This window comes from Pieris napi, chromosome 9 (assembly GCF_905475465.1).
Source record: "Pieris napi chromosome 9, ilPieNapi1.2, whole genome shotgun sequence".
Taxonomy (NCBI): Eukaryota; Metazoa; Arthropoda; class Insecta; order Lepidoptera; family Pieridae; genus Pieris; species Pieris napi.
The window spans coordinates 12345065-12360227 of NC_062242.1; the positions used below are offsets into that span (position 1 = coordinate 12345065).

The following is a 15163-nucleotide window of genomic DNA, read 5'->3' on the forward strand; positions in this document are numbered from 1 at the left end:
CGCCCGTGTCCCTTCGAGTGGTCTCGCCTCCTCGCTGCCGTTCCGTATTAGCTATATAAACTTATTTCAATAGCAATACAAACTGACAAGCTCTGGATAACTATTTAGAAATAGTTTATTACGGTATTTTCTTTAAAAGTCATATTTGATAAGTTACTATTTCAAACCTATACTCGTATATGTTTACGAGAAAAACAAGAAACAGTAAACTTGTTAATGTGGTTAGAATTCACGCTGCACTCTAGTTTAAGTTGGCATTATGGTAATGAGAGGCTCAACTTCCAACAACAGAAGTGACAAGAAATTAAAGAATAGACAATTGTTAAAATGGTATATTTATTACAATCCAATATCTTTAGCCGGCACATTATTAAATTGCCGACTCTTCAATAACCTCTAACACTTTATAAAATTATATAATCTTTTTTTGGTTCAATCCATTTAAGTGCACTTCAAATGACAGCTTATTTCTTATCAAGCGTTTGGAAATTTAAAATTTCCGAAAAAATTGTATGTTATCAATTTGGTACGTTAAAACACGTTTCGTTTTCAATTTCACACATGAAATAACAAAGGGAAATGTATTCACAAAATTACGCAGTACAGTGTCCTCTAATGAAGGAAAGCTCTTTAAACATTAATGAATCAATATTGATAATTTTGAAAACTTTCAATACGTAGATAATACATTTCTAAACTCTAAATGGCGTACAACATTCCAGAACAATTTTATCGTTTGCCATGTGTCATCACGGAGGAGACAATTACCGAACATTTGGTCTGTTGTCTTTTACGGCGACGCGGCAAGCGATAAAACTGTCAAGTTAAATATTATAAATCGAAACAGATATTATACTTCATTTGAATCACAAATTTTAAATAAGCTCTGAACACATTTAAATACGTTTTATGAACCATAACATGCGAAATGATATGCCTCACGCTTTGAAGAAACGGCGTACATAAACAATCATTGTTTATATTTTATCGACTTTTGTACTAATCAAACGTATTTATTTACAATGAAAACAAACGTTTTTGGTAAAAGCGCTTACAACAAAAATTCATCTAAGAAAAAATATGTGGATTTGTGATAATTATTATAAGTGTACAAAACGTGTATTCGCTAGAAATCAACAATTTCAGCATAATTTGGCACTACCACCGTACACAAAATACATATGTATGGAAGTTACTGTAGGAACGGTTTTCTTAAAGAATTTCAAAAATATTTAAACGAGACGAGAAGCCTTTAGAAAAAATTGATTGGATACAATTGCTCAAGAAAACCCCAAATAATATACAAACGTGTTAAATACTAAATATTATGTCAAACGAATATATACAAATACAACGATATTTCAGAGATCTCGTAAATGATAGGAATTTTAAATTAATTTTCATAGTATTCCACCGAGAACTATCGCTGTAATACTATTAAAATTGAAACATCTTTCCAATACAACAGGGTAAAACACCGCTGAACAACACGAGAAACGGAAATATTAGAGAAACGAGAGAAGATAAAAGCGTCACGCAAACGAGTCAGTGTTGCCAGTTTATGTGTCCCTTACCCCGTTTTGCACAGACAGGGATATAAATAAAAATAACCAATTTAACTATTACGTGAAGTGCGCGATCACACATCGAATTCACCTAATACATTCCTTATATTAAATTTTATTAATAATTGTCTAATCCGAAGATAAAATAACAATTAATGAATTAAAACTAGTGGTATTAAGGTATCTTAAAGTAATAGTAACATTAAATAAAAATTTAAAAAACATTTGACCGTCCGCAGAGTTAGAATAACTTAAATGTTTTAAATAAATAATTTTTAAACTAGAAAAGATGAGCGAGCGTCCTTTTTGCGTTGCTATTTTTAAGATTTTTTTGGAATTTTTTGAACGCGCTGGAATTCAATAGATCGATAAAGTCTGGATGAGAGATGATTAGGATAGGAACGAAAAATTTCACCTACGACTCGCCCGCGTGCGCTTGCGCGTCGTATTTTTAACTTTGCTAACTTTTTTTACGGATTTCGCGTTAAATTTGATACTTTTTGTGTTTCTATCGGATTTAATATTTTTAGCGTTACTTTTCTTTCCTTTGGTTTTCCTACTCGCCACGGAATCTTCCTGATCGTTGGAATCTATCGAAAGGTTGGGTAGGACGCTTTTGACTTCGGACAGGGAGAGACTGATGGCCAGTCTCCTGAGCCTGGCTCTAGTCATCCGGACGTTATCTTCCTCCGCTTTGGGCGCATGTCTCTTGGCCTTGATAATTTTCCTATTCTCTTCGCTACTGTTTTTACTCTGTCGCCCGTTCTGTCCCTTCTCTCTGAGCACCGGCTTCGTTGTCTCTTCGTGCCGTCTCTTTCTGGTGACTCGTACTTTGTCGTTCTCGATAGATTCCTTGGTGCTCCTGGGTTTCTCTTCCGGAACCTTCTTGGGTCGGCCTCTTCCGCGTTTCTCTGGTGATTTGGCGTCGCTGCGTAACTCCATGCGTTCCTTTTTGGGCGTTTCGACTTTTCTCCGTTTCCTCGGGACGGGAGACTGCGACGTTTTCCTCCGAGTGCTCTTCGGGAAGGCGACCTCGGTCCCCTCCAGGCCCTGGCTGCTCTCGATGTAGATGTAGTCGTCGAGCTTCGACCGGGACTTGGCGTACGTCTTCTCGACGGGTTTGACTGAAGGTACTTCGTCGGTATCTTCGAAGGTGGGTTCCGCGGCCTCGTCGACGGGAGTGTCCTGGGTGTTAGCCTTTATGAGTTCTACGTCGTTGTCTATGGAGTTTTTGTTCATTCTGTTTTTGAGATTGTTTATCGTTTCTATGAGCGTGTTCTCTCTCTGCTCTTCGGACTGTTGCGTGTCAGATGTGCTCGGATCGGAAGAACTGGATTTTCGTTGTTTATTTTTGTTCCGACGTTGGTACAGGTCCGCTTTAGTCATGTCCTGCAAAAGGCAAAAATATTAGCAATTGGTTAAAAAATTAACATACAAAATAAGAATAGATTATAAGCCTTTTCATTGGCTAGACATATGAAATAAGAAAAACTTCAGAATACCTAACATTAACTACAGTAAAATAATCTATCAAAATAAGTTTAAAAAAAATACTCACAGCCAACTTAAACCCGATGAATTCCTCTTCGTGATCAGTAATATCCAGTAACTGCAATAATTCTCCGCAAGTCATGCGGTCTTCTGCGCGTACGCACAACAAGCCGCGAACGGCGCGTGCGCTTGTTTCCGATATTGTGCTCCAAATCCCACCTGAAATGAGAAAATATATTTATCGTGGTTCAACTATTTTTAGTATTGCATTTCTTATTGCAAATTGCAGCATCTAGATCAACTCACCTTCCATGGAGAAGGTTCCAGTTCGAATCCTGTCCATCAGAGACGTGACAGGTTCCTTGCGGGACACGGGGGCGAAGGGGGCTTTGCCGCATAACATGCAGTACTGGACATAAACAATAGCAATTAATCTTCCAATAAAGAATAATATATTTGTTTTATTTATACTCAATAATTGTTTTATAGAAATATAAACCTTTTTTTTAAATCTATCAAATAATTAACTAAAATCCTATTTAGGAACCTTGTTTGAAATAAGTATATAGAATATATATAATATATATATATACAAATAAGGATAAAAAAGAATGAAATACTTACAAAAATAACTCCCAGACTCCACATGTCGCACTCTGCGCCGTAGCCCGTGGCCGCACCCCTCGCGCACGACACCACTTCGGGGGCTGCGTAAGGCAAACTGGAAATTTCCAAAATTCATATAATAACAGGACGAATGTTATACGTCTCTCAATATAATACACAAAGTGTTTATGGTAGTAATTCCACTCCCAATGGGGATCGGGTTAAATTAACGTCCAATGTTTCGTAACGCTTGCGTCAAAACAATTTAAAAAACTCATTTGAAATACATGGAAATAAAAAATAATTATATAAATTAATGTTACTTAAGTATGAAAATGTTTAAATATCAAAATACCTAAAGCAAGGTGTCATCATCCTCTGTCGTTCGTCGCAGTCGGGCAACCGTCGGGCGAAACCAAAGTCCACAACTTTCACCTTCGCTTCGCCGAGACGAGACGTCGACAATAATATATTCTGAAAAATTCACATTTATTAGACTTTACATAATTAATTAGTACCAAAATAATGTTAGAAAAATATCTTTTTTTTTAAACAACGATGCATAGGTTCAAACTTGAGACCTAGAAACGTCCAAAGATTAATGGCTAAATTCTGTGAAACACATCTATTTGACTATATTTCAGCGCCGCTATACATAAAACATTCATCAGTTTAATTATATTTACCATACACCTGTCTCTTTCCAACACAGCATTAAGAAAATTTGACAGAAAGAGACCAAAAAGTTAACTTTAAAAGTGGTCACATGATTTAAAAATTACCTCTGGCTTAATATCCCTATGTACTACACGTCTCGAGTGCATATGTTTCACGGCCAATGCCAACTGAGCCAATAAACGTCGAGCGATCTTTTCACTAATTGAACCCAAATGTGATGCCAACTCTCCACCCGTTGCCAACTCTGTTACAATGTATGTGAACGCCTGGAAATAATAAATAATTGTTAAATCAAATATCAAACGCACATGTACGTATTCGCTAAAACAAGAATGTTTTATAAAAAACAATGATTCGTGTTGGTAGGCGCAGAAGGCTGTTATTGCCCTTAAAAGTATTTAAAGGAGTGCAGTTGTTGCACAATTACATTAATAATAGCTTAGAAAAAAATATTCATTACTTGGGAAGCTTTTATAAAAATTATATTAACTTTAATATACCTACGTTATTCATCACAAGTATTTAATTTTGTGTAAAGTTGTTCTGAATATCTTAGAAAATATAATTTTCGATCAAACGATCTAGTACCACGTACGCATTTTGTGTTTTAAATTAATCCGGGTAACAATACTATGAAGAAATTTGTAGTTTAGTGGTTTATATAAAAGTTAAAAATTAATTTAAACTTACCGAGTCCTGAAAAACCTCGTGCAATGTGATGATATAGGGCGATCCCTGACAAGCCTTCAGAAGTTCAATCTCTTGTTTGACATCTTTCTTCTGAGTTGAGATTATCTGTCGTAATTTAAATATAATTACTAAATAATACGAGGTTTTAATTCTACTTTTGAAGTGAAACTTTAGGCGCATGAGAATATTTTTTTTTAAGGAACGTCATGAAGACGTGCAGCGTTTTTGTCGAAGGGAGAGAGCGATTGAGAGAGAGTGAGAAGGGTGAATTGCCTTATAGATTTTTTTTGTTTTTTTTTAATTAAAATTTCGTTAAGAGAATTTATGAATTATTAGTATTTTATATTTTATGCAAAATAATTTATTGAAATCTCAAATGACGAATTGTAAATTAAAATGCTACGTGTTTTTATTATCGAAGAAATAAATTTAAAAAATTAAATTTATTATTTGTATTAATCTTCGACACTTAATATTTTAATGACAATTAAATTCCTAACATATCTTCCTTTTTCCCTCCCTCTAAGTCTCGGAAATCTTAGATTTTCATATTCGGTGATTACGTCAACAGTAATTATTGCCTTTTTTATACATATTACCCACACATTTTCTTTGCTTGAAAACGAAATGCATTTTCGAGGATTCCTACAAAAAATTAATACGTTTATGTACTATTATTTTTGTGAGCTTTGCTTACTTTTGCTGACAAGAGGAATGGGGGGATAAATTGCAGTAAATCTGCTTACGTAATACTTGAACGGCCCCATAACAAAAACATTTAATTACCTTAACAGCGTACTCCTTAGCGGTCTGTCGATGAATGCATTTCCTACAAACTGCGTACGACCCATCTCCTAACAACGGTGTGCTCAAGTCAACGGCGTACTTTTGGAAGAACGGGGAGTCCTGAAAATATAATTACTAAGTATATTTTTGTCTAAAAGAGAATTATTAATGTCTATGGTTCAATTCGATCCCCGGCAGTGCACCAAGGGACTATCTTTCTATATGCTCATTTAACATTCGCTCAAACGGTGAAGGAAAACATCGAGAGGAAACCGGCTTAACTGAGACTCAAAAAGTCGACGGCGTTCTAGGCACAGTAGGCTGATCACCTACTTGTCTATTAGTTTGACAAATGCTTATGAAACAGATACAGAAATCTGAAGCTCAGACCTAAAGAGGTTGTAGCGCCACTGATTTTTTTTTTTTCAAATAGTGCGGATGTATTTCGTTTTAGAACCATAAATATGAAGAAATTACAAAATGATGATTTTAATGACATCCATATAGCTCCGATAAAAATAAAATGAGAAAATTAAAAGATGAAATTACTTTTAAATATTCAACTAAAATATTTTATACTTTCCATAATATATGAAAATTAAATAAATTGATTTGTGAATACGTACAAAATACATTTGTTAATAAAAATTAATTGCAAATGACTCTTTAAATGTAAGAAAGTATGAATAGATCAAATACCTTGGCGACCCATCCTTTGAGTTTGTCATGTTTGGTGCCAGTTGCCTGCATCCATATTTGGTCTGATATCACGTTCTCGGAGAACAGTATACTTGGGGCCACGTACGAATAACCTATAACAAATATTATTAGTACAACATATTTATTAAATATATTAATAGAAGACTTTTATTATTTAAGACTAGTAAGTTTCTTTATACGCGAATTAATTAAAATAATAATTAGATGCTTTGAATGTTTTATAAAAATTATGGAGATATTTTTTTTATATAGAACATGAGGCAAGTAAGTGATACAGCCGCCCATGGACACTCTCAATGCCAGAGGGCTCGCAAGTGTCATGCCGGTCTTTTAAGAAATTGTACCCTCTTTTCTTGAACGACCCTAAGTCAAATTGGTTGGTGTTGATGTCGGGAGAACTTTATATATAAAAAAAATATTATTTTTAGAGCTAAATCAAACATTCTTCCTGGTTCGCTAATAGATTGGCTGTCAATAGAAAATTCTACAACTAGTATGAGTGTAAACTACAAGTTTGTGGGTAAAACGTATACACAACTCACCTAAAAACAGTTTATCGTGATGTTTAGGCGCCTGCGCAGGCGAGTATGTCGGTCTCATTCTTGTGAATTCGCCCGCAAAGTTACTCGTGTCCGCTTCGTGGGACAACTGTGGGACAAATGGGGCTGGGATTTCGCGGCGGGCTGCTGCTTCCCAATCTAAAGTCTGAAATTAGTAAAAATTTATATTTTTTTTAAAGTACTAGCACATTGCGTATCACCTCCATGAATGAACTAGGTTCTATTCGAATAAAAACAAATTAATTGGGCCTGCTGGCACAAAGACTTAGTACTTATATAGTTGCGATCAAAAAAACACTCTGTAATAATTATTTTTGAGTATTTCTAATGATATTTTATTAGACTAGAATAACTAGAGTAGTATGGTGATATTACTTATATACCTTAAAAAATGCGTGTCTTTTTAGTTCTTCCGCGTCTCTCTCGCCTCCTCCTAAGCGCCGTCTTGGATCTTTAACTAATAATCTGTAACAATACGAATAATATTTTCATTTCAAAATGTAAAGTATGAGTTAGCTGAAGGCTTAGTGTTTTTTCGACATCCAAGACGCCTGCGTAAGCGCATTTTCAATCATTTAAAAAAAAAGCTTAGTGTTTTTATATGTTGTTATTCTAACTGCTCAAGGGCAGTGTTGGCCTAGTGGTTTCGGTGCGACTCTCATCCCTAAGATCATAGGTTCGATCCCCGTCTGTACACCAATGGAGTTTCTTTCTTTGTGAGCATTTTAACATTCACTCGAACGGTGAAGGAATACATCGTGAGGAAACCGTCTTGCCTTAGACCCAAAAAGTCACTTGCCTATTAGATTAACAAATGATCATGAAACAGACACAGAAATCTGATGATTTATATTTTATCTAGTCTTTGATATTGTACACAATTCTTTGTCGTGTTAGCATTCATGAAGATTCATCTCCTCTTATGTGTAGCAACCACCAATGGTGTTAAAAATCAGAAGGAGTCAGGCAATTGTCAGTATATAGGCAAATAAATCTTTATCATCCTTTATTTTCGAAGAGTCGAAATACATTAGTTTGAAATGAATTTTAAAGAAATAAACTTACTTTTTAATAAAGTCCTGGACCTCAGGACTGACGTCATTAGGCACCGGGTAGCTGCATTTGACTATTCTTTTGGTGATCTCCTGCTGTGTGTTCTTCTCTCCTTCTACTGTGAAGGGGGAGGCGCCCGTCAGCAGCTCATATGTTAATACACCAACTGACCACCAGTCCACGGCCTGAAAATAATAATTATTGTTTTTTATTTAAGTAAATTTGCTGACCAAAGCCGAAATACTTATTAACTATAAAATAATTAGTATCATTATAACTAATAATAATACATAATTATTATAAATTACTTTAATAATGAAGTTTATGTATTTTAAAATCTCGATATGACACGAGTTATTAAGTCGAACAGCCTTGATACATATATATTTACTTCCTGATTCATTTTCATATATTTATGGTACACTCTATTGAAATATTAATAATTTAATAAATTTATTTCTACCAGTATTATAGAAATACAATAATCCTCCCTATAACGCTATCTCCATCCCCATGTAACGCGGTATTTTCCCATTATAAAGCGGAGATTGATCAAGTAATATTTCTTTAGTGTATAATATTATAATGGATATCAAGTCCATAATTAGGTAGAACGCGTTTCCTACAACACGGAACTAATCTCCCGTGTTATAGGAAGGATTTACTGTAGATCAAAATTGCTTCAATTCAGATGACATCAAAGTCACTTTTAATTTTAAAGAAAACCTTCAAAACATTAAATACTTAACTCAGAATCAACTAAAATTAGTATTCATATTGTTCATGTTAAGAAACAATAAAAATGAGCTATAATTGCAGGTAAATAAAGTTTAATTTACACAAAGATAATAATTTAGCCATGAACATGATAGCGGCGAGGCCAGGAACTTATTGAAGGTTATTCAATCCAATTGAAAATATACCTTAAGTTTCATAAGTAAGAGTTTAATTTCAACTGTAAATGTATGTACTTGATCGATCATCGAAGGCAAGCATTTGCTGGCGGGGTCATAATTTTGATACCCACCAAATAAGATGTTTAATGAACTTTTGACCACTCAAAGATTATTCAAAGGCTTTTAAAGATCATATATCATTCACAAAGTGCTGGAATACAGTGGACTGCGAAGCGCACCAATACATTTGAAAGTTGGGATCGTACTCCTCATACTCTATAGTCTCTGGTCGTTTATACATGTATAGGGGACATGCACAGAAAAACTTACATCTTTATAAAATAACGAAGGTCTGGCCGTCGTGGGCTCTTACTCTAAAGGCCGATTTACATTATCTTAGTGTTTAGGAGAGTGCTTTAGGATAGTACTTTAGTTGAAACATGTAAACGCTACGCTAAAGAACTTGCCTTTCAAGTTGAACTAAAGCACTCTCCTAAACACTAAGATAATGTAAATCGGCCTTAATATCAAAATATTGATATCATACATATGCCAGAGTTATTACAATGTTATAGAGTTGATAATCGCTAGTTTTTCCGTATCCAGGTCGACCGTTACTTGATTTTTTGGCAAGTACAGCCCATAGTAACACATTTGCGGCTTGCGGATTTTCGTATGCTTTATAATCTATTTGGTATAAAGTTTATCTACAACTGTATACTAGCTAGCTAGCTATTTTTTTTAAATATGCTGTTTTTTTAATACAAATTATTCCGTAATACAAAGCTCACATGCAATAGAGCTTTCTACTACGAAATAAATATTAAATTTGTATACATAAAAGCACAATAAATGACCGGAAGGCAATCTTCAAAATCATTTACTAAATAAAGATAAATTGCTACAGATTTTTCAAGGGAAGGTCGATATGATAACAGATAATATTGTATTGTTTAATATTAAGACGGAATAAGAACTTACGACCAATTTTGTTAATCTTAGTATCAAATATATCGAGCAGTCGAAATGTAGGTTCTGGGTTGGTTTTAGCAAAACAAATGTTTCAACTTAAAGGGTACAAAGCAACTTTCCGCTGAAGGAAAATAAAATAGCTAATATCCCCAGACCCCAATATCCCCGACTCTTGTGCTGCCTTATTTTATATATATATATACAAGCGGACCCAACAGACGTTGTCTTACATGATATGATTCAAGTGATTAGGATGTTAAACAAAGTTTGAAAGTACCGACTACAGCGCCTACTGCCGGGCTGATTTGTGAATCTAAACCATCCAGGGCGCCACCCAAACGCATACAAAACAATTCATCGGTCTAGCCGTTTAAGACTTCAGTGACATACCACGTACAGTAGAATTATATATATATAAAGATATATATATGTATTACTATTCATATAGATAGGCAAGTGGGGGGCCCGTCGTCTCGCTCCGCTACGCTCTTGTTGCAGCGAGTGACGCATTACACTTACTGCAGAAATCTACCACTTTCGATCTGAAGCTTCTTAAAATTTCGGGTAAATGTTCCTTAAAGTGCTGTAACATTTTTTAAGTAATAGGAGGCAAACAGGCAGGAGGCTCACCTGGTGTTAAGTGATACCGCCGCCCATGGACACTCACATTTCCAGAAGGCTCGCAAGTGCGTTGTAAGCCTTTTAAAAATTGGTACGCTCTGTTCAGGACTCTATTCATGTAAAGTAAGATAATATAACACAATCAAATCCGCGTTAAACCTATCACAATATCAAATCTAGAATATTAAATCTGACCTAAAACTAAGTGTAATACCGGCCGGTCGAAACCGGATAGTAACGGTACGAGTATTGCGATGAGGCCTCGCTGTGGCAAATTAACTGAGAACAGTATTATTTATATCTAAAGTTACTCCTTTATTTCGTAATAGGAAGCCGACTGTATGTGTCGTTTGAATTATGAATAGTTACTATTAGCTGAATATATTCACAAGGTTTCATTTATATTTTTCAAAGTATAGATGATGATCATAGCTAACAGTGCCCCGAAAGTTTTCGAGTGATGCAGATAAGCGCCGAAGATGGATTGACTGTTTTTTTTTATATAACAGGGCAAGAGTCCTCATGTTAAGTGATACCGCGCGCCCATGGACACTCACATTGCCTGCCAGATTACGGTAACGTTAACACTAAGTGTTTAAGTAACATTTAAGACGCTAAAGGCTAGTATTAAAATATGAATGCTACGAAAATGCCGGGCAATTTACGGTAAATTTGTCGAATCACGACTACACCTTAAAACAGCTCCAAATTTTTTTCTACGTATTTCATCACTCGGCAATGGTGCGGTGTAATAATATGGTGGCGCAAGCTATAATGTTTTAACTCCAAAGAAATTAATTAAAACATCAGAATTTGTGAAATGAATGAAAGAATTTACAAATTTTTCGCTTTAACTTAATCTAATATGATCACAAACGCCACTTAGAATATTTTTTTTTCTAAAAAAAACCTAACTCGCACTGAGAACTGAGGCAACTGCAGGCAAACAAGGCAAAATGCAGTTAAACATATTATTAGACTGTAAGGCGGAACGAAGTTAGCCGGGTCAGCTAGTACTTTATTAAAAATGTCACAAAAACTAATTCAATTTATTGAATCAATATTGAAGCCACAGGATGTAATTACAGTAAAAAGAATAAAACTTGTCATTCATAATAAGCGGAATAATTAATTATTTTAATTGACATCTCTGAGTTTCCTTCCTGCTATTGAAGCGATTTTAAAGAAATTACTCATAAATAGTACGTATTGAAAGTTGACCGAATGTATGACTACGAAAGCAAAACTTACATGTCTTACGTAGTTTTGCAGTTCTTGCCCTCACCTTATGTTATTTTAAAAAAAATTCTCACAGTGGTTCTAAGAGATCGCTCGAAAGCGACAAGGTCGCCAGTTGCCCTCCTTTTTATTTAATTATTCTAATTCTATTATATTTCTGTATACTTGCAAAGTGTTAAAAAATAAATAAAACTACCCAGTGAACAAATCTGTAATCACAAATTGTGTCAAAATCGAAATAACCTTTCGAAATTTGAAAGGCAAAAGAAAACTCATTTTATTAACAATCGATTGATCGATTGAAACGCGACAATGAATTGACTTGAGCAATCTTTAATCGAGACGTTACCTAAGAGTAAGTCACGATATCAATCATAATCGAATATTTTATAGAAGGTGACCCACGGTTAAGCAAGGTTGGATTAAAATAACTTCATTAACAGCCAGTCTTAAGACGTTTTTAAGGTAAAAGTTATCTCAGATTAAACATCCACGTTTATTAACGTTACGTATATCGTATTAAAATGCCAATTATGTTGGACAGCCGTGTTGGCCTAGTGGCTACAGCGTGCGACTCTCATCCCTGAGGTCGTAGGTTCGATCCGCGGCTGTGCACCAATGGACATTCTTTCTATGCGCATTTAACATTCGCTCGAACGGTGAAGGAAAACATCTTGAGGAAACCGGCTTGCCTTAGACTCAAAAAGTCGACTGCGTGTGTTTGGCCCAGAAAGGCTGATCACCTAGTTGCTTTTTAGGTTGAAAAATGTTACAGATACAGAATTTTGAGGCCCAGATCTAAAAAAGGTTGTAGCACTTATATATATTTATTATGTTAGACAGTGTTATTGATAAATAATAAAAATTACTAAAAAAATGTCTTAATTTTCTTCAAAATCTTCAAGATGTAAGGGTACCACCGCAGATGCAGCTAAAATGACATAACAATATCAAGTTCAGGGCTGGTTCCAACTGCGCGGACCCGTCCCACTGACCCCCTTTCCGCGGCCTCGGTACAAACTGGCACGTTTAACCTATCCATACTATATTATCAACCTTATTGTAACGTAATTGGGGTCACAATCGCGTGTTTCGGTGTTGTAAGTAGGATGGATTCTTTTAAAGATTTAAATGAATAATCAAGTGGGTTACATACGTGTAAAGGTGAAGTACAAATGTATGTTAATTTTCTTTGCAATATTGTATCCTAAGACCGTGATTCGTTGATCTATGTTAAAGTTATTTTTTTATACTACAAATTGTCTATGACCTAATCGATGCTTTCTTGTTTCCTAGAACAGGCATATACGGGCTTATGTTTGCAAGCAATAAAGAACGAAAACAACAACTGTATAAATATAACCAACCAATATTGTAATCAACCCCAACTAAAAATAACGAATTTTCCAAACACATTCTCTAGTTCCTAAGCAATAACGAACATGGATTAAAGCATCTAGTACATATCAACGATATAAATTTATACCATTCGACCTACTCGTCGCGAGCCGACTGAAATAGCCGCGCCTACATAACTGCGCCATGTCATTTACAATATTTTAAAACACGTAATGAATGTAATTATTACTATCGAATTTGAGACAGACAAAAGAGCGATGGTATTGTAGAATCACTTTAAAACAGCTCGAAATATTTTACTTTCGTTCTTTACGACTTATGTAGTACCCCCCAAGTAATATTAAGGAGGTGCATGGCTTTGGACGAAATACAACCGTGCTGGACAGAATGCAGAAGAACAAAGAAGTGCTTATGACGGTTAAGAAAAGGAATGTAGAAAAAATTTGGAGCAGTGATTCCACAAATTTACCAATATTATATTATATGAAACATAAATTTTATTTTATCTATGGAAAAATCATACCAATATTAAACAGAGAAAATCGGAGAGAAATAGGTATGAATAGAAATAGTATGTCACGGGTAGAAGACACAGAAAAGTATAAAGTAAAAAGACATTACTTTTACTTTCATATTATGAAACCAGATCTATGTTTCACAAATAGTGTAGGGGGGTTTAATTTTTTCTATCTTTAATAGTGTAGGGGGGCAAACGAACTTACGAAACGCCCACAAAAGGGTAGTCATCACAGCCCATAGAAACCCATTTCAATTTGCTTGCCGGCCTTTGAGGAAGAAGTATACTGTCTTTTAATAGTTCGCAAAAGAAAGTGTCTTGTGAAGCGGACCGTGGAAGACTTCCAGCCAAGGTGATGCTGAAGAAAATTTGAATTGATCTATGTAAACCACCAATGTTGGAGCGTGGACTGTATATTGTTGTGGAGAATATACGGCTATTATATTTGAGCACACGACACGTTACATGAACGGAATTTCGATTGTTACAATTTTAACTTATGTTTAACCATCACCAGCATTGTGAGTAAATTTCGTTTCCTGGTTAACTTAAACACATAAATATAGAAAACTATAAATTATATAATACATTTATTGTATATTTTATATGACAAAACTAATTCGCAATGTCAATCGCTAAAGTTTTTCATCGACTCGTCACTGTTTGAAATGTAATTAAGAAGATAATACAACAACTATAGCATTGCAGTGTGCATTTATACGTCTGTACTTGACAACAATGTTCTACGCTTGTTTACACATCAGTGAGTGGTTATGTAATAATTTATTAGCATAGTCCTATGCTATGTAAGGCATGATTTAAAATTGCCCTAATTGGCGAATACTTAGAGAAGGCAAAACTAAAACGCATCCTTTTTTAATATATACCATTCAATACAGTGTACCATCAGTTTCTTCGTAGGCATGACAATTTGCAGAACAAACCGGCAAAAGGCACACCTAATGTGAAGTTCCCTTAGACATACACTGCCTGGCTAACATTTAATATGAGCATAACTATAAATAATTTGTAAAGTGACCTTTCTCTGACACTGAAAACATAATATATACGACATTTATAACTAATTACTGTCTATATATAAACATCAAGGAAGGTTTGATATTCATCCCATTCTCAAGAATATATTTTTTGTATTTAAGCAATTAATTATTTAATCTAATCATTTTATAAAAATAATAATTCTCTAAACAGCTACAAGTAACCTGCGGGGCCTCTGCGCCACTAACCCAATATTGCATTGACTCACTGTCCCAGAAACATCTATTATTATATTAAACATTTGAATTACTATATGTTAACTTGCTAAACATATTTATCTGATCCTACCCTAATTCCCTATTGATTTCCTTCTAAAACCTATCATTTAAGTTTCTTATGTTACTTATGCAT

The 15163-nt window shown here is 34.7% G+C and overlaps 1 protein-coding gene across 2 annotated transcripts in view; it reads right to left on the reverse strand.

Moving 5' to 3' along the window:
* Window positions 1-317: 317 nt before the first annotated feature.
* LOC125052359 (ribosomal protein S6 kinase alpha-5-like) overlaps window positions 318-15163 on the reverse strand; it is a 75699-nt gene continuing 60853 nt past the window's right edge. For both annotated transcript variants that reach the window (XM_047653159.1, XM_047653160.1), the window contains exons 7-18: window positions 8162-8334; window positions 7480-7561; window positions 7079-7241; window positions 6516-6628; window positions 5817-5936; window positions 5031-5135; window positions 4445-4606; window positions 4018-4136; window positions 3681-3777; window positions 3363-3465; window positions 3124-3275; window positions 318-2954 (exon numbers count right to left, since the gene is read on the reverse strand). In XM_047653159.1, the coding sequence (XP_047509115.1) occupies window positions 1977-2954; window positions 3124-3275; window positions 3363-3465; window positions 3681-3777; window positions 4018-4136; window positions 4445-4606; window positions 5031-5135; window positions 5817-5936; window positions 6516-6628; window positions 7079-7241; window positions 7480-7561; window positions 8162-8334 (2367 nt within the window). In that variant the 3' untranslated portion in view covers window positions 318-1976. The remainder of the gene's footprint in view (window positions 2955-3123; window positions 3276-3362; window positions 3466-3680; window positions 3778-4017; window positions 4137-4444; window positions 4607-5030; window positions 5136-5816; window positions 5937-6515; window positions 6629-7078; window positions 7242-7479; window positions 7562-8161; window positions 8335-15163) is intronic.